The sequence below is a fragment of the Martes martes genome (genome assembly GCF_963455335.1).
Source record: "Martes martes genome assembly, chromosome: 4".
Taxonomy (NCBI): Eukaryota; Metazoa; Chordata; class Mammalia; order Carnivora; family Mustelidae; genus Martes; species Martes martes.
Window position 1 is genome coordinate 91769131 of NC_137891.1, and position 18545 is coordinate 91787675.

The 18545-nt window shown below is 37.1% G+C and overlaps 1 protein-coding gene across 1 annotated transcript in view; it reads left to right on the forward strand.

Moving 5' to 3' along the window:
* The window catches only part of SPAG17 (sperm associated antigen 17), a gene marked incomplete at its 5' end in the record, with an annotated part of 289972 nt that overhangs the window by 229864 nt on the left and 41563 nt on the right, over window positions 1–18545 (forward strand). Inside the window, 8 exons of the mRNA XM_080801661.1 lie at window positions 1521–1675; window positions 8968–9156; window positions 10861–11006; window positions 11301–11431; window positions 13579–13706; window positions 15704–15886; window positions 17092–17205; window positions 17744–17789. Of these exons, the coding sequence (XP_080657787.1) occupies window positions 1521–1675; window positions 8968–9156; window positions 10861–11006; window positions 11301–11431; window positions 13579–13706; window positions 15704–15886; window positions 17092–17205; window positions 17744–17789 (1092 nt within the window). The remainder of the gene's footprint in view (window positions 1–1520; window positions 1676–8967; window positions 9157–10860; window positions 11007–11300; window positions 11432–13578; window positions 13707–15703; window positions 15887–17091; window positions 17206–17743; window positions 17790–18545) is intronic.

Genomic DNA, 18545 nt, shown 5'->3' on the forward strand with positions numbered 1-18545 from the left:
CCTCACTGCTTTTTTTTAACCCACACATAAGAAAAATAATTTTTTGAAGAATTCTGCCAACCAAAGGACACATGTGCAGTCTAGAGCAGGGGCTCTATGGCCCTTTTGCTACTTTTTTTTTTTTTTTAATCCTCAACAGTTGTGGGAGTAATAACTCTAGTTGGCTGATGGATAGTAATAGTACATTTTCCATTTTCACTGCTAAAATAGTCTGGATTGGTTGCAACTAAAAGTTAATAATCACGACTCCGTTGCCTGGGGCATTAGCTCTCAGACCTTTTTCTGTTGATCCTTACGGAATCTGATTTGCATAAAGGTGATCTCAGTAAGGCCCTCCTTCAATTCTGAACATACCTCTCATTATCAGAGACAGCGTGAGAGAAGAACAAAGCTGCAGGTGCTAATTAACAGGAACCTGGGCAGAGACACTAAAAGTATAACGCCTTTCCTAACCTAAATTTAAACAAGATTTTTAATGGCAAATTATTCCCTGACTCCCTTTCCTTTAATTCCAGGGTTTATTTGCTTAATGCATTAAATGCTTCCTTGCCAAATTAAGTGCAACAAAATTGGCAAGCCAGTGGGAAAAGAACAACCTTCGTATCCCACCTGTTAGAGTGAGAATTAAAAGAACCACTGGAGAGGGCAATTTTAAAATATCTATAACTTTGAAATGGGCATATCATATGATGCACTAACTCCACTTCTGGGTACATGTAGAAAGACACTCTTAACAACACTCTTACTCATTTGTACAAGGAAACAGGTTCAGGGTGCTCCTTGCAGCACCAAATATGATATCAAAATGCTGGGAAATAAATGTCCACCAACAGCAGAATAGAAAAATAAAATGCAGTATATTCTTACAAAAGAATACTATATAGTACTTAAAAGGAATGAAGTACACACATGCACACATATCCCCACACAACTACATATCACAATGGCTGAAGGTCTCAAAGCAATGTCAAGTAGAAAATGTAGGTGTAGAATGATACATACAGTGTTATATAATGTATGCATATTTAAGACCACAGAAGATTATATATGATTTTGATACATATATTTATAGAAAAGATAAAAGTAGACTTCAAGAGAAGGAGATAAACCCAGGGATAAGGAGAAAAGTGAACCTCAACTTACCTGCAATTTTTCTCTTATATACATATTAAGAATGTTGAAACAGATATGGCAAAATATTAACAAGCATAAATTTTGATTGGCGAGTATATAAGTAGTTAAATTGCTTTTTATGCTTTTCTGAGTGTTTTCAATTATGCAAAATAAAAATAGTAGTAAGAACAAAACAGTACATTAAATTAAGGAGCAAGAGTTATTCTGGAAGAATTCCTCTGCATTGACGGTGAGGAGGCCATACACCAGCCCTGTGGAGTGAGTTCTCAGCACATGGTCTCAGCTTCCAGCCCAGGTGGCCAGGAGACAGGAGCAAACTCAGCAGGCAGGCATGTTTCCCAATGTGTGCATTCTGTGAGATTTGCTTACCTTGCATTTGCTTGCAGCTGAGAGTCCTCAAACTGTCACCAGGCAGGTGAAGTGCATGCGGATAGAAAACTCACACTATGCCACTATCATCACCAACTGCGAGGACAGTAGCTGCTCTGCCACCTTTGGGGATGGGACGTCTATTATTGCAAAGCCACAGGGAACATACCAGGTGGGTCTAGGGAGAAATGAGGAGTGCCAAAGAGAAGTGTCCATTTGAATAAGAAAACTCACTCCTCTGGTGAATATTCCTGCCACATACAGCTGTTGTTCCCTTTGTCTCATGTACTTAGAACAAGCTTCTCAATCTCTTTTTACTTCTTCATCTTCTTTTTACAATCCATTGCAGAAAACCACTGTCCTGCTTGTCTTACAATGCTTTGGTATTTTCAGATCAAGGTTTTAAAATGTATTTGTTAGGGATCTTTTATGTGGTGGATGGCAGGCGCTGTTAGAAGCACTCAGGTGATCTGTCCTGTGCCTACCTGACCAGCTTCATCTCCTACCACCTCTGTCCTTATTCACACTCTCCCATCCTTCCCATCTCCAGTCCATTGCCACTTTACCTAGAGTCCCCATAGGATGGAAGGGAACATATGATCTGTGGGTCCTAGGAGAACAGCTTGCAAAGCTTTGTTCTTGAAGGCTGAGTGAGGAGAGCTCTTAGCAACTCCTGTACCTTCCTACATTTTCCTATTAATCACAACCACCTAGTGTCAGCCTGCAGTCTCTTGGAAGCCTTGGAAGGATTTGCCCTCATCTTTCCACTTGCCGGAGAAGAGACACAAGTGCCAGGATGTCACATACAATGTCACAGAATACTGAGAGCACAAAACCAGAAGGTGACTGACAAAGACCTCAGTGTCAAACGTTACTGTGAAAGCTGCTAAAATCGGTTTATCCCTCCCATCTCTCCAAATGATGATACCATACTCCTTCTTCTTCCAGTGTAGATTGTCATGGGGCAAGGCAGGTGCTGAAGGTGAGACATGATTGTGGTATGTGGCAATTGGCTAAGGGGTGCAGTCCCTCTTCAATACTCAGAAGGTCCATTTTCTTCAGCAGATTGGCAGCATCCATATTCTGGTACCAGGTGTGCTGCCAGATGTCATGAGAATCCCCTAAGATTCTGTGATGAGGCCAGTTTTTGCCTTATTTTTATCATAGTACCAAACTCAAATAGTTACAGCTATGAGGGCAATGGAATTTTAGAACCAATGACAGTTGCCACTGGAGAAAGAGACATAAACAGAAAAGAGATCCAACTTATAGACATTCAGTAGCCACCATTAGTGTGTAGCCACTTATTCCTTCCAGGTTTGCCCACTCTCCCAAAACACAGCCCAAGAATGGATTGGAAGGTTGACCATTCTTGGTTGAGAAACACACAGACCTTAGTTCCCAAATGGAAAAAAAAAAAACCAAACAAATAAATTTACCAATACCTATTATAGTTCTGCAGTTGTATAGCACTGAAAGATGGCATTCAGAAAAATCCTCTGCCCACCCCCTATTAGTTGGTCATCACTTCATTGCTCACCAGCATGAGAACAATGGGCAATATAATGAAGGAGGCAGGATTTTAGGCAATATAATAATAATAATAACAATAATAATAATAATAATAAAGGAGGTTGAGCTTGGTATAGTCCACCGTTGTACCTTAGCAGCACTAAAATGATTAACCAAGACATCAAACAGGAGGCATGTATAACAGTTGTTATCCTCTATGACTATAATGTGCACAAATAGGGGTGGGACCATCAATGCACCCAGCTAGAGGGTTTCAGGAAGACAAGATGACAAATAATGGGTCTGTTATCCCCCATGGAAAAGCTTCCTCTGTCCCTCATTCTAGGAACTGAAACCAATTTCCCTAGACCAAAAGACCTATTGTCTTTCTGGGGACAGTGTGTGTATGTGTGTGTGTGTATATGTTTGAACAAGCTTCTGAAAGAGAGTAGTCAGACTGTTCTTCTATGCCAGTATGATCCAGCCTAAGTGGTTCCTTTGGGGAAGATACAGAAATGTAATAAGCATTTATAAGAATGCTTTGGAAAAGGACTTTCAAGAGTCATTGTCTTTGTCAGCAATAACATAAACAAACACCTTATAATAATGGAATGTGGTTATATCCTCTACTCAGTATATGAAATCAGTTGCAAGAGGCAAATTTTATAGTAAACATTGAACTGTGAATGTAAAATATGAGAATGTAAAATCATGAGAATTCTATTTGCTAACTGGCTATCGGGTTAATCAAAAACAACCACTAGCAGAAAATGTGGATCTGTATTTGCCACATTGAGTCCCTAGGCTTCAGCATAGATGTTTCTCCAGGTTAACGTCCTAGAAAGAAAGGCACATCCTGTTTATCAGGTTTACTTTTGTCATTTCTATATTTCTGCTTCACCTGGTCTATGGTATATGTCTTAACAGTGGATGTTATAGCACATCTTTTTCTGTCCAGAGCAGCTTTCAATAGGTCAATAGACTTTAATAGAATCAAATCTGACAGTTTGGGTCCATTTTGATGAAGACTTTTGGAGCCCAGGAAAGTTGCAAATTTAACCAAACACATTGCCTACTGTAAAATGTACCTGAAACCACAGAGAAGTCTCAGAATTAGCCAAGATCCAATAAGGTTTTCTGGGCCTAGGCAATGATGGATAGTCAGTATGAGACACTTCCAAAGTGATGGAGTAAGGACTCCCGAAAATACACTACTACATAAAGACAACTAGAAAACTGAAAATATTGTTCGAATCAACTTTTTGGCAAACTACAATTGAAGCAAACATATAGAAGTAAATAATAGATTATAATAGAAATAAATAAAAGACAGAATAGAAAGCCATAGAGAGAGTCAACGAAACCAGAAGTTGTTTCTTTGAAAAGATCAACAAAATTAACAAACTTTTAGGTACAGAGAGAGAGAAACAAGGGAGGGAGACCCAAATTATTAGAATTAAGAGTGAAAGATAAAACATTTTTACAAATCTTACAGAAATTAAAAGAATTATAAGAAAATACTATGAATGTCAACGGATTAGATACCATAGATGAAATAGATAAATCTCTGGAAAGGTACAAACTTCCAAATCTGAGTCAGGAAGAACTAAAAACTCAGAATAGACCTATAAGAAGTAAAAGATTGAATTGATAATTTTAAAACTTAGCACACAGAAAAGCCCAGGACCAGATAGCCTCACTGGTAAATTCTACCAAACATTTATGGAGGAATTAATACTGAAGAATTTTCACAAACTTTTCCAATATATAGAAGAGGAGGGAACACTTCCCAACTAATTCTGTCAGGTCAGTATTACCCTGATAACAAAACCAGACAAAGTCATCACAAGAACACTCCAGACCAGTATCTTTTATGAAGATAGATAAAAATCCTCAAGAAAATGCTAGCCAACAGAATCCAGCAACATGTAAAAAGGATTATACATTGTCACCAAGTGGGATTTATCCCAAGAATTCAAGGTTGGTTCAAGATGCAAAAATCAATCAATATAATATATCATATGAAAAAATAAAGGACTAAAACCACATGATCATCTACCTAAGACTCAGAAAAAGCATTTGACAGAATTCAGCACCCTTTCGCAATTAAAAACAAAAAACAAAAAACAAAAAACGCAATGCACTAGGAACAGAAGGAGACTTCTTCAACCTCATAAAGGGCATCTACAAAACAAAAAAACCACAGCTAACAAATAGCATTCTTATTGCTATTTGTTAAAAAGCTAAAAGCTTTCCATCTAAAATCAGGCACAGCACATGAATGTTTGCTCTCATCCTTCCAACTCAGCATTGTACTGAAGGCTCTACCAGGGCAATCAGACAATAAGAATAAATAATGTGCAAGCAGATTGGAAAGGAAAAATGTAAAACTATCTCTCTTTTTACAGATGATATAAAAGCACATCTAGAAAATCCTAAGAAATGCAATCTACCAAAAACACAATGTACACACATACACAATTAGAACTAATAAAAAAGTTCAGCAAGTTTGCAAGATATAAGACCAATATACAAAAGCCAATTATATTTTTCTACATTAACAAAGAGCAATCTAAAATTGAGATTAAGAAAACAATTCTGTTTAAAGTAGCATCAAAAGGAATAAAACACTTTTCTTCAACAAATGGTGTTGGGAAAACTGGACAACTACATGCAAAAGAATGAAACTCAACCACTTTCTTATATTATACACAAAAATAAACGTAAAATGACTTAAAGACCTAAGTATGAGACCTGAAACCATAAAAATTCTAGAAGAGGGCATAGGCAGTCATTTCTCTGGCACTGGCTGTAGCTATATTTTTTTAGATATGTTCTATGGAGCAAGGAAAACAAAAGCAAAAATAAACTGTTAGGACAACATCGAAATTCCTTCTGCACAGTGAAGGAAACAATCGACAAAAAAAACCTAAAGGAAAACCTATTGAATGGGAGAAGGTATTTGGAAATGATATATCTGATAAAGAGTTAGTATCCAAAATATATAAAGAACTTACACAACACACACAAAAAATAAATGATCCAATTTAAAAATGGGCAGAAGACATGAACAGACATTTTTCCAAAGAAGACATACAGACAAGAAAAGATGTTCAATATCACTAGTAATCAGAGATATACAAATCAAAACTACAATGATATACCACCTCACACTTGTCAGAATGCCTAAAATCAGCAATACAAGAAGCAAAAAGTGTTGGCGAGGATGCAAAGAGAAAGGAAACCTTTGCACTGTTGGTGGAAATTTGAACTGGTGAAGCCACTGTGGAAAACGGGATGGAGCTTTCTCAAAAAGTTAAAAATAGAACTATCTTATGATCTAGTAATGGCACTACTGGGTATTTACCCAAAGAATAAAAAACCACTAATTTGGAAGGATATATGCACCCCTATGTTTATTGAGCATTATTTATAGCAGTCAAATTACGGAAACAGGTCAAGTGTCCATTGATAAATGAATGGATAAAGAAAATGGATTATATATATATTTATATTCCATTACACATATAATGGAACACTACTCAGCCATAAAAAAGAAGGAAATCTTGCCATCTGCAGCAACATGGATGGATCTAGAGAGTATAATTCTAATGCTAAGTGAAATAAGTCAGAGAAAGACAAATACCATAGGATTTCACTCATATGTGGAATTTAAGAGACAAAAAAATGCAGAAAGGAAAAAAAGAGAGTGATAAGCCAAGAAACAGACTCCTAACCATAGAGAACAAACTGATGATTACTAGAGGAGAGGTGAGTGGGGTATGGGTGAAATAGGTGATGTGGATTAAAAAAGGAATAAAATATTTAGAAATAAATTTAATAAGACTTATACACTGAAAACTATAAAATATCACTGAAAGAAATTAAAGACCTAATAAACAGAGAACATCACATATTAAGTTATGGAAAAGTTAACATTATTAAGATGGCAGTACTCCTTACATTCTTTACTAACATCCCAGACACCTGTTTTGCAAAAATTGACAAGCTGATACCAAAATTCTTATGTAAATTGGAAATACTCCAAATAGCCAAAACAATCTCAAAGGAGAACAAAGTTAGATGACTCACACTTCCTGATTGCAAAACTTACTACAAAGCTACTATAATTAAGACAGTGTACTACTAGAATAAAGATAGGCATATAGATCATTAGAATAGAGCTAAGTAGTCATTTATTGTCAATTTGTGGTCAATAAATTCTTTATAAGCACGCCACGCTAATTCAGTGGGGAAAAGAAGAGTCTTTCAACAACTGGTTAATAAAGTTGACCTGTACCTCACACTATACACAGAGATGAACTCAAAAAGCACCAAGGGCTTAGTTGTAAAAGCTCAAACAACAAACCTCTTAGAAGAAAACATAGTGCAAATCTTCATGTCCTTCAATCTGGCAGCAGTTTCTTAGATGACAGCAAAAGCACAAACAAAATGAGAAGTTTGTGCTCTAAAGGATACCACACAGAAAGTGAAAAGACAACCAACAGAATGGAAGATATTATTTGTAAATCATACAAATAATAATAGTCTAGTATCCAGAATATATAAAGAACAACTACAACTCAACAATGAAGACTAATAATGCAACTTTTAAATGGCAAGGATTTGAATAAACATTTCTCCAAAGTAGTTATATAAATGACAAATAAGCACATGACAAGATGTTCAACATCATTAGTCATTAGGGAATTGCAAATTAAACTATGAGATACTACTTCCCACCCACTAAAATGACTAGAATAAAAAAGACAGACAGTAATAAGTGTTAGTGAGGTTGTGGAGAAATTGGAACCCTCATACATTGCTGATAGGAATGTATAATGCTGCAATTGCTTTGGAAAACAGTTTGGCAGTTCGTCAAAAAGTTAAAAATAGTTATCATATGACCCAACAATTCCATACCTAAGTAGACGTCCAAGGGAAATTAATTTATACATCCACCCCAAAATTTGTTTACAGATGTTGATAATATTGGTAATAATAACAAGATTATGAAAATAACACATATGTCCATCAACTCACAAATAAAATCTGATATAGCTATATGATGGAATATTATGCACCCATGAAAAAGAATGAAGTATTGATACATACTACAACATGGATGAATCTTGAAAATATTATGCTAAATGAAAGAAGCCAGACACAAAAAGCCTTGTATTGTGTGCTTCCATCTGTATGAAATGTCTAGAATATTCAAATCCATAGAGATAGGTGATCACGGATTGCCAGAAGCTAGGGGCAGGAGTGAGGCAGAGTGACAGCTCATGGCATCATGAGCTGGTTTCTTTTGGGGATGATGAAAATGTTCTGAAATTAGCAATAACATTTGCACATGTTTTTGAACATAGTAAAATCCACTGAATGTACACTTTATGGTACATTAATTATGTCTCAAAAATTGAGTCTATCTGAACCAGAAGTCATTACATGAAAGCTAATACTTAAGGACTGTGTCAGGCACCAGAGGAATGGGGACAAATAAGAGTTCTTAAAAGCATTTGCCCCATAGCTTCTGACTGTTCGAGATACTTTTCGCCCAAGAACATGAAGGATTCCAAACATTTTTTATTGGGGCTAGTGTGTTTACTTCAGTTAAAATATATTTTTATTATTTTATATTAAATATCTGACATAAGGCACAAGACAATTACTTAGAAAAGATATTAAAGTGAGTAGATAAATTATGAGTGAGGACATGAAAGGAATTGAGCCCTAATTATTAATTTTGCCTCTTTATTAGGGAGCCCTTCCCAAAACTAATGTCCTCTCTTGGATAATGTTTTTAACCCTCTTGGATAATGTTTCCTGGAAAAAAAATAGTTTATGGCTAAGATCTTTGTCTAATTTTTTTCCTTAAAACAATTTTCTGAATCCCTTAAGTTGAACAAGACATTTTAAATAATTTCTCTCTTTCTGTTGCCCTTCCAGGTGTTACCTCCAAACACAGGCTGCCTCCACATTGACAGGGATTGCTCAGCTATATATTGCCATGAATTAAGCAGTGATATATACCATCCTTTCCAAAAACGTGAACAGCTAAGAGCTAGCAGGTACATCATGAAGCACACATCAGAGGTTATCTGTGAGGTCCTGGATCCTGAGGGAAATACCTTTCAGGTAAAGGGCATCATTAATATGGAGAAAGGGGCTGGATTTTTTTTTTTTTTGGTAGATATTTCACCCCAGAGAGCTTCCATGAAGCTTTACACCATACCTGCTTTGGGACTAGTTACCCACTTATCGTCAGTACTTTGCATAAGCAATAATGAATGTCAACAATCTTTGCTTCTCAAGTGTACTTCCAAGGAGATAGAAAGTCAAACAGTTGGGATGGTAGAAATGTTAAGACCAAATAAAGAATTAGAATGGAAGGGAAGAAACATTACTAAACATTTAAAAATAATGTCAGCCAAAAAAAAAATGGTATAAGACTAGTCTGTATCCAGGTTAAAGTGAGAATAGTTTTGCTTGACTAGGCAGAGAGTCCATGGTGAGAAATATCAATTGGTGAGGGTTCTAGTAAGGTTGAAGATGGGGAGGTGGGAGCAATGTTATCTGCTGGATGGTAGAGCTCTATCTTCTATTTCTCTGTCCTTCAACACCACAACTATTCTCTTACATCCAGGCCAAACACTGGCAAACCATGGCCACCTTTTTATGTAGGCCCATGAGCTAAAAATGGCTTTTATATTTTTAAATGGTTGGAAAAACTCAAAAGGAGAAGAATATTTCATGACACATAAAAATTACAGGAAATTCAAATCTCAATGTCATGATATAGTTTTATTGGAACACAGCCATGGTCATTTGTCTTTGGCTGCTTTTGCACACAATGATATGATGAGTAGTTGCAACAGAAACTGTGTGACCTACAAATCCTAAAATATTTACTCCCAGGCCCTTGACAAAAAATGGTTTGCCAACCCCTGCTCTAGGCATTTCTCCTTGTTTTCATTCCTCACCCAACAGTAGAATTTGTGTATCAGCTGATAGGTGGTGAAGTTATTTTTCAGGTTTGGAACCATAGCGCAGAGCCCCTAACTTTGGCATGGTATGCAAATTAGCCCTGATCCTGCTTGGTTTTTTGGTGTTCAATAAATGTGACTCTTCCCAGCATGAGTTCAGAATGCTAACAAATTTCCATTTATAGTGAATTGAAATTGAATGCTAAAGCCCTAAACCCTCTAGGTTTAAACACATGGTAAATTCAGGCCAAGCATTCTTCTAGGCATTAATGCTCTTCTTGGGTGTTCTCGTCAGTGGTCTTTGAGCCTGAACCACGCTCCTTCCTGGAGAGACCCATACCATATCTAAATAGTAGTAATGGCTAGAACATTTCTTCTCATGCTGATACTACATTTCATGCAGCTACTAAATCTGATGCTGATACTAAAGATTTAGTACCATGAATCCTGATTCTGCACTTGCAATCACAGAATATAAACTTCACACTATTACTTCCTTAATATTTCAAGACAACTATCACATAAGTAGTCTTCCCTCAATGTTTAAATCCCCAGTTCCTTAACCTAATGCTCAAAAGAGAAGATATGTGTCCCCTGCCATCCTTGTCACCTTCCTCCAAGGATATTCCAGTCTGTCTTCCAGTTTGTAGTCACAGTCTAGGTGTGGCCTGTGAGTAGAGATGTGCCACTGGGTTTTCACTTTTATTAATGCTGACTGTACTTAGTGCATTTTACATTGGAGATAAATATCCCTGATTCTCTGAATCTACCAAAAGATGACATGCTGTCTGAAAGGGGAAACATAAGCTTCCCGCCATTTCTTTTCTTTTAGTTGCCTATATACTTTGGTCCTTAGGTTATGGCTGATGGTAGCATATCAACTATAGCACCCAAAAACAATGTGGAGGAGGATTTAAGTGAAAAAGCTGAAGGCTATGATAATTTATCATCTACTCACCTTCATAAGAATCATCTCCTAATCTATGGTGAACACGTGCCCAGGTAATATGATAAAAATAATACTGTGACTTCTGTTTTTTTTTTAAAGATTTTATTCACTTCTTTGAGAGTGAGAAAGAGAGAGCACAAACAGGGAGGAGGCAGAGGGAGAGGAAGGAGCAGACTCCCCACTCAGCAGGGATCCCAACTCCCAGGACGCTGAGGTCATGACCTGAGCTGAAGGCAGATGCTTAACCCACTGAGCCACCCAAGCACCCCGACTTTTATTTTAAATTCCAAGTGTAAGGAGCACTTGAACTAATATTTCAAGTGTTTTGATTTTATTGTTTCAAATAGGTTTTTTGTCGTTTATGCTGATGGATCAGGAGTGGAACTTCTTCGCGACAGTGACATAGAAGAATATCTATCCTTGGCATATGGAGAATCATCTACTGTCGTTCTCCAGGAGCCAGTCCAGGAACAGCCAGGTAAGAAACCCAGAATGTCTGGAAGTTGTTGTGTCCCCTTACCAGCTCCCAGCCTATTCATCCAGTCCACCCCTGTGTCAACTCTACTTTCTTCCTTTTGCTCACTCTTCAACACTACTTGCCACTTGGCAATGTCAACCTGTATCTACAGCTAATTATGTTCATTCCAAGTTTTATCTGAGCATCAACCTATGAAAATGGTGTATGAGTCATTCTCCTACCTGTAAGCAAATTTGAATCTGTCTTTAGATATATTGGGTATGTAGCTATGATTCTATTTATATGTTCCTTTCATCTTCAGTAGGGAAAGAAAGAAAAGTGAGATATTACTTGTAAGTTCACTTTTTTTGTCATTTTGAAGGTATTGCCTTGATGAATTTAATATAATAAGAAAAAATATATTTGATGTGTGACTTAGAAAGCCAACCTGAAATATAGGATAAATTATATTCATTGTGTATTTATATTATTCTCATCAATTTTAAAGAAATCAGTGTGTGGTTAAAGATTAGAGACACATAATACGTTAAGAATCACCAGAAGGGCACCTGGCTGCCTCGGTCGGTGGAGCACACAACTCTTGGTCTTTGGATTGTGAATTTAAGCCCCACACTGGATGTAGAGATTACTTTAAAAAATCTTTAAAAAAAAAAAAAAGAAAGAATTATCAGGGTATATCATATGTATATTTAAACATAGATATAAACTTGGGTGTCATTTGTGTATGAAACCAATGTTTTATATCTAGGTTTATGTATGGTCCATTTTAATCTGTTCTCTGGTTGGTGGGATACAGTTTTACACTTATTTATGAATATACCTGCATCTCTGCACACGTAGTGTATCTTTCAGTATATCAGTGTACATTTACATCTTGCTCTATGTCTGTGAATATGGAGAGTGGGGAGCTCTGACTGGTGCAGTGCATGTGTAGAACCAAATGAGCATTCATTGCAAATGGCTTTGTTAGTTATTTAACTAGCATCTACTTGATAACCTACAATGTGCCAAACACACTGGCTCAGATAAAACTTGGAATGAACATAATTAACTGTAGATACAGGTTGACATTGCCAAGTGGCAAGTAGAGTTGAAAACTGAGCAAAAGGAATACAGTAGTGAGCTAAAGCAGCGTGGATACTGCCTTCATAGAGCTTAGAGTTTAACGAGAGAGATAGGCATTGATTATCTAACATACGATGACTGTGATTACATGATTGTCAATTAGGATAAGGTCTGTGAAGGAAAGGAATATGTTTCCGTGAGAGCAGGAACCTGATGTAGTCTAGAAATCTTCCCTGAAGACAGTGGAGCTAAGAACTGGGGGATAAGTAGCAGTTGATTAAAACAGGAGGGAGAGCTTTTTTTGGAAGAGACAATACAAAGCAGAAAGCAAAAAGCCACGGAAAACAAGGATGAAAAGGCCAAAGTAGCTAAAGCATAGAAGGAGGAATGGTGTGAGTTGAGGCGGGATGAGAAAATACTGAGGACTTGGTTTTATTCCATGCGCAGTGGGAGGTCAAAGAAACGTTTAAATCATGGCCTAACATGATCAGTCTCTCTGACTGCCAGAGGGATTCATTCACAGAGTAGATCTGGGTAGAAAAGCTGGTTGTTTCTATAGCCCAGAACAGGATTTCTCAGAGACAAATTATCCAAGGTAGGTCAGTGGATGAGCTCAAGTGAACCAACTAGACTTGGATGTGGTTTTTGAAGGATGATAAGGTATCATTTAATAATTCCAGGTGATCTAAACCCAATCTCTAGGTGTTACAGTGGCTAAAAGCCTCACTTTTCTTGTTTAGATCATAAGGTTCTAAAGTACAATCACTCTGTCTACAACCAGGCACCCTTGACAAGTGTTTGTCAAGGGTGCCTGGTTAGTTCAGTCAACCGTTAAGTGTCAGACTCTTGGTTTCTTCTCAGGTCATGATCTCATGGGTCATGAGATAGAGCCCTGTGTGGGGTTCCACACTCAGTGGGGAGTCTGTTGGAGATTCTCTCTGCCCCTCCTCCCACTTGCACACACACACTCTCTCAAATAAGTCTTTTTTTAAAAGTATTTGTTGAACTTTGTGAAAACCTACTGTATTTCTCAGAATCTATTTGATAGAAACATGATCCTCTGATAACTCTCTTTGACCCAGGTACCCTGAGCATCACTGTCCTTCGCCCTTTTCATGAGGCATCACCATGGCTAATGAAGAAAGAATTAGATACAATTGTTCCTCCTAATCTCCAGTCAAGGTCATGGGAGACATTCCCCTCCGTTGAGGTATAAATTTTTTCTTCTGGAATGTCACTACGGTTGTATATCCATCCATCAATTTTTGGAGTCTTGGGTCTTCTCTCATAGAGTGACGTATTTTCATTCTTTTGTAAATTGTTATTGGTCTCAGGAGATTTGTTATTTGAAGACTCTAACATTCGTCGATTTTAGAGAAATAAACCCGTCTAGCTAAATCTCCGTTTTATTTCTTTTAGCCTACATTGCAGGCTCAACCATCTTCCTATAGTATGAAAATATCCACTCTGAGTAATGCATGTTCTACCTCTCCTATCATGGAATTACTGATATTAGGCAATACAGAAATATTTCCTTCTCTCATTCTTTGTTAGTTTTAACACACAATTTAGATCTTTCACACTCGTTTTATCCCCTAATTTACTAATGCACAGACTGAAGCATGTAAGAATAATGTGAAGGATTTTACAAAGGATTTGCAACTACAATGTTAGAAAGTAAACACTGTAACTATGTCAGATTAGAGAAGCCCCACCTAAAGTCTTTTTAAAGACTGGAAGAAAACATCTTGAGCAAGAAACACGAAGTCCTGCATCGTGCAAGATTTGACATTTCATTTTGCAGGCAATTTGTGTAACATGTTTGGCCTATTGTCAGATGTTAAATTATTAAATCAATGAGCACATTGATAAAATGATCAGAGAGACATACTAGTGTTAGGTGGGGAGGATAATGTTTTTGATGTATAATGAATTTTCCTTCCCCAAACAATCTGGTAAGAGCAAGGGCGCAGATAATGAGCACTTAAGACAACCAAGACCTTGGGACACCTGGGTGACTCAGTCAGTTAAGAGTCTGCCTTTGGCTCAGGTAGTGATCCCAGGGTCCTGCTCAGTGCGAAGCCTGCTTCTCCCTCTCCCTCTGTCCCTCCCCTACCTCGTGCTTGCTCTCTCTCTCTCTCTCTCTCACCCTCTCTCAAATAAATAAATAAATAAATATTTTTTTAAAAGATAACAAAGACCTCTTAGTCCTATATTTTAATTTGGTGACTGTAACCAATATGGTGAATGAAGAGGATCTGAATTGTGATCCTGAGTCTTCCAATTATTAATGTGGGATTTGGGACAAGTCACATTGGCTCTCTACTTCCTGAAAAATAAAAAGGCCACACCAAATGGCTCACTACGGCTATATCCAAGCTGAAAGTAGTGCTTCACAACCAATAACATGCCACATCTAAGATTAATGAAGGACACTCATTCTCTTCTTCTGCAATTCCTATAGCTCTGACCTTCTCTGCCCAGTAGCAATGGCTCTGCCCAGACGAACCTCTGAATGGTTATCACTGACCAGGCATCAGACATTGAATAGCAGCTTACAATGAAGCACATCAGAGACTCTACCAGACACAGGGCATCCAAGCACACTACCCCCCGAAAATCAATTACAAGGATAACATAAAGATGTGAATTTGCTCTGAGGTAGACATTCGTGCCCAATAGACATTCATGCCCAGGAGACTCTGGGGGCATGCTTAATCTAGAGTGAGCTCAAAAACTACCCAAATCTATGGGATGATTGCCCTCTCAATCTCTCTAGGTCAAAATGAACATGAAAACAGGAAGTTAAAAACTGCTTATTCCAAATGTCTTAGGCTACTTGTGGGTAATAAGCAATACCCACATACATTAGGCATAAGCTAAGCTACATTTCCATGATACCACATTGCTTACTACTCCCCTAAAGGCTATCCAGTGGGACGTAGTGCTGTAGGATTTTAAAATATCCAGATTCCTGATAACACATATAAAAAGGAAAGCTTGCCCAGTTCTGCTACCAATTTTCCTTATATTTGAGAAACTCTTGGGGAGCAGGGATTTTTTTGTTTTTTTACTATTGTATTCCCTAACAAGTGGTTCTTAGCATAGTATCTACATAAATAAGGGGTCAGTGAAAACAAATAAATAAAATTAATTTTAAGACTTTTTTTTTTTTTGGTTGGTTGTTTTGCTTTGTTTTGTTAACAGAAAAAAACTCCTGGACCTCCATTTGGCACTCACATTTGGAAGGGCCTTGATGTTGGGTCCAAACAGCTAGTAAGTGCCCCAGCCCCTATACTCAAGAGTCCCAAGGTGCTACAGATGCGCCAGTTCATCCAGCACGAGGTCATAAAGGATGAGGTGAAATTGAAGTTGCAGATTTCCCTTAAGGTAATGGAAGTCAGGTAACTTGACTGAGAAGAATCAGGAACAGGGCAATTATTCCTCTTGGTTTCCTGAGGAACCTGAAATTATGTAATTCTCCCAGTATTTATCTAATGCAACACATGAATGTCAATTTTCCAGAGGGTAGGAGGTTAAGAGGTAGAAAATAATGGTTCCCATAAGGTATAGGAAGTATTGAGGCCCTGAGACATTGAAAAGATAAATAAGTTCTACATGTGATTGCCATGTAGAGTTCGCCTTCTTTCTTATTGTATGGGAAACTGGTTTAATGACCTCTGGAAAAAGGTAGAGCTGTTTATTAATCTGATACTTGTCCGTGGAAGAAAAGTACTATTGGTTTTTGGAAATGGCCTAAGAATTTGTAAATATATAGTCAATTGTATAAACTACATCTGTAACATCTCAATGTCTACTTTGTTAACTGTATCAGAGTGAGATCATATGTGTTTTGTTCATGGTTATATACCTAGCACCTCGCATAGAGCAAGGGACCATTTATTTATGAACATAAGTACTTATGGGCTCCTGGGTGGCTCAGTCATTAAGTGTCTGCTTTTGGCTCAGGTCATGATCCCAGGATCCTGGGATTGAGCCCCGCATCGAGCCCTGCATCGGGATCCCTGCTCAGCGGGAAGCCTGCTTCTCCCTCTCCCACTCCCCCTGCTTGTGTTCCCTCTCTCACTGTGTCTCTCTCTGTCAAATAAATACATAAAATCTTAAAAAAAAAAAAAAAGAAAGAAAGAAAGAAGGATAATAGGTACTTATGGAAAAAGTAAAATATATATTTCTCTTGGAAGCAAAGGCATGGACAAAGACTAAACTTACATTCATAGAATTATAAAGACTATCCCTGGAGAGGACTCTAGAAACCATCCAACCCAAGTCTGTACATTTTATTGATGAGGACACTGGAGCATGGAGTTAGAAGCCAGGCCTCTCTGGAGTCTTCATGGAGTTCTAATATCTTGTGGCCCTCAAAGTTTTGTCTTTGGACTTTGTAGGTCTTTGCTAATTAATACAATTAAGGAAAAGGTTTTCCAGATTGCTCAACCAGTAACTGGTTTGTTGAGCACTGCAAACTTATATATTCTTACTCTTTTTGTAGTATTTCAAGTTGATGTTGACTATTTTGGTGTCTCTTTCTACCTTATTTCTTTTTTTTATTGATTTATTTTATTCTGCTGATTTAGGATTACATAAACCATATTCTAAAGAAAGAAGACAAGCTGCAGGAAATGACTGTTAAAGATTCCAGAACCAAGGAGGAGAGGGGCAATGCTGCAGATCTCCTCAAGCTAGTTATGGTGAGAAAGAAAGATTTTTGTACAAATATTTTTAGTGTTGTTTCAGTATTAGGTGCCTCAAGACAAAATATTACAACTAAAGCTGTTTCTGCCACTTCTGTGGACCGTTTGCTTGTCCTTATAATTTCTTATTTCTGGGGAAATCTGATTCCTCATGTACTGAATTTTCCAAATGCTTTTTAGGCTCTTCCTTAATTCATAAATAATTCTGAAGGCCCTTAAATAAAAGTTTATATTGTCTTTCAAGAAACTGATATTCATCAAAATGTTGAACGAATTGGTTGATTAATGAATGACATAGGAAGAAGGAAGAAAAAAAAATTTTACAACTTAAAATGATTTGCACTTTGAAAAAATTGTTAAGTGAAAGGGATGGCTAAAAAAAATCTAGTAAATTTTGTATTGGCATTAAAAAACTACTTCATTTTATAGTAGTTTCCATACAAGATCAATTTGAACACATGAAGAATGCTTTTAAGCAAAGTGAATTTGTATGTAATATAATCATCAGCATTAAGGAATTCTATCATCATTTCAGTCATTCCCTAAAATGGAACAAACTACGAAAAGTCATGTAACTGAAGGTAACTACTTTAATATTTTAACTTTAAAATTTTTCTGCAAAATATTTAAAAATCTTAAGTACACTTCTCAGTCATTCCTTCATCTGATAGCAAAGTACCATGCACATATTTCTGTTGCCATATTGACCATGTTGTACCATAATGATTTATTTACTTTTTTCCTGCCTAAATTGTGAGATCCTTGAAAACCATGACTGCCTCTAATTTATTTTTAACTTTGATTTGTTGAATGAAAATAGTTGACATCTGACATTTATGTTAACCTCAGCTTGTATTTCCAACATAGCTAAGATACAAGAGAGACACAGTCAACCAACCAACACTCTCCTAATGGCGTGTGCGCACGCACACACACATATGCAGAACTTTTGAGGAACTACAGTTATCACCAAAATCTTGCACTTGTATATATATCAAGCAGTCTAATAAAATGTCCTCACTCAAAGTATATTCATTTGGGGGAATATACTGCTCCAGCAAACTTAGTTATGTGATTTCATAGTTCACAGCAAACAAGCCCACCAGAATTTAGTGGTTTGGGATTTTCCTTTCCTTTTCTATTTTGGCCATATGACAGAGGTCAGAAACTGACAGGCATAGGCTTCATTTAGCCCACAGATGTGTTTTATGTGTCCCCCACAGTGTTGGCTTCTACAGTTATTTTTATTTATGTGAATTTTCCATCTCTTGAAATGTGACATTACCACACAGTGACATTTGGCTGAATGTAATTAACAGCTGCCCCTTTAGAGTGAC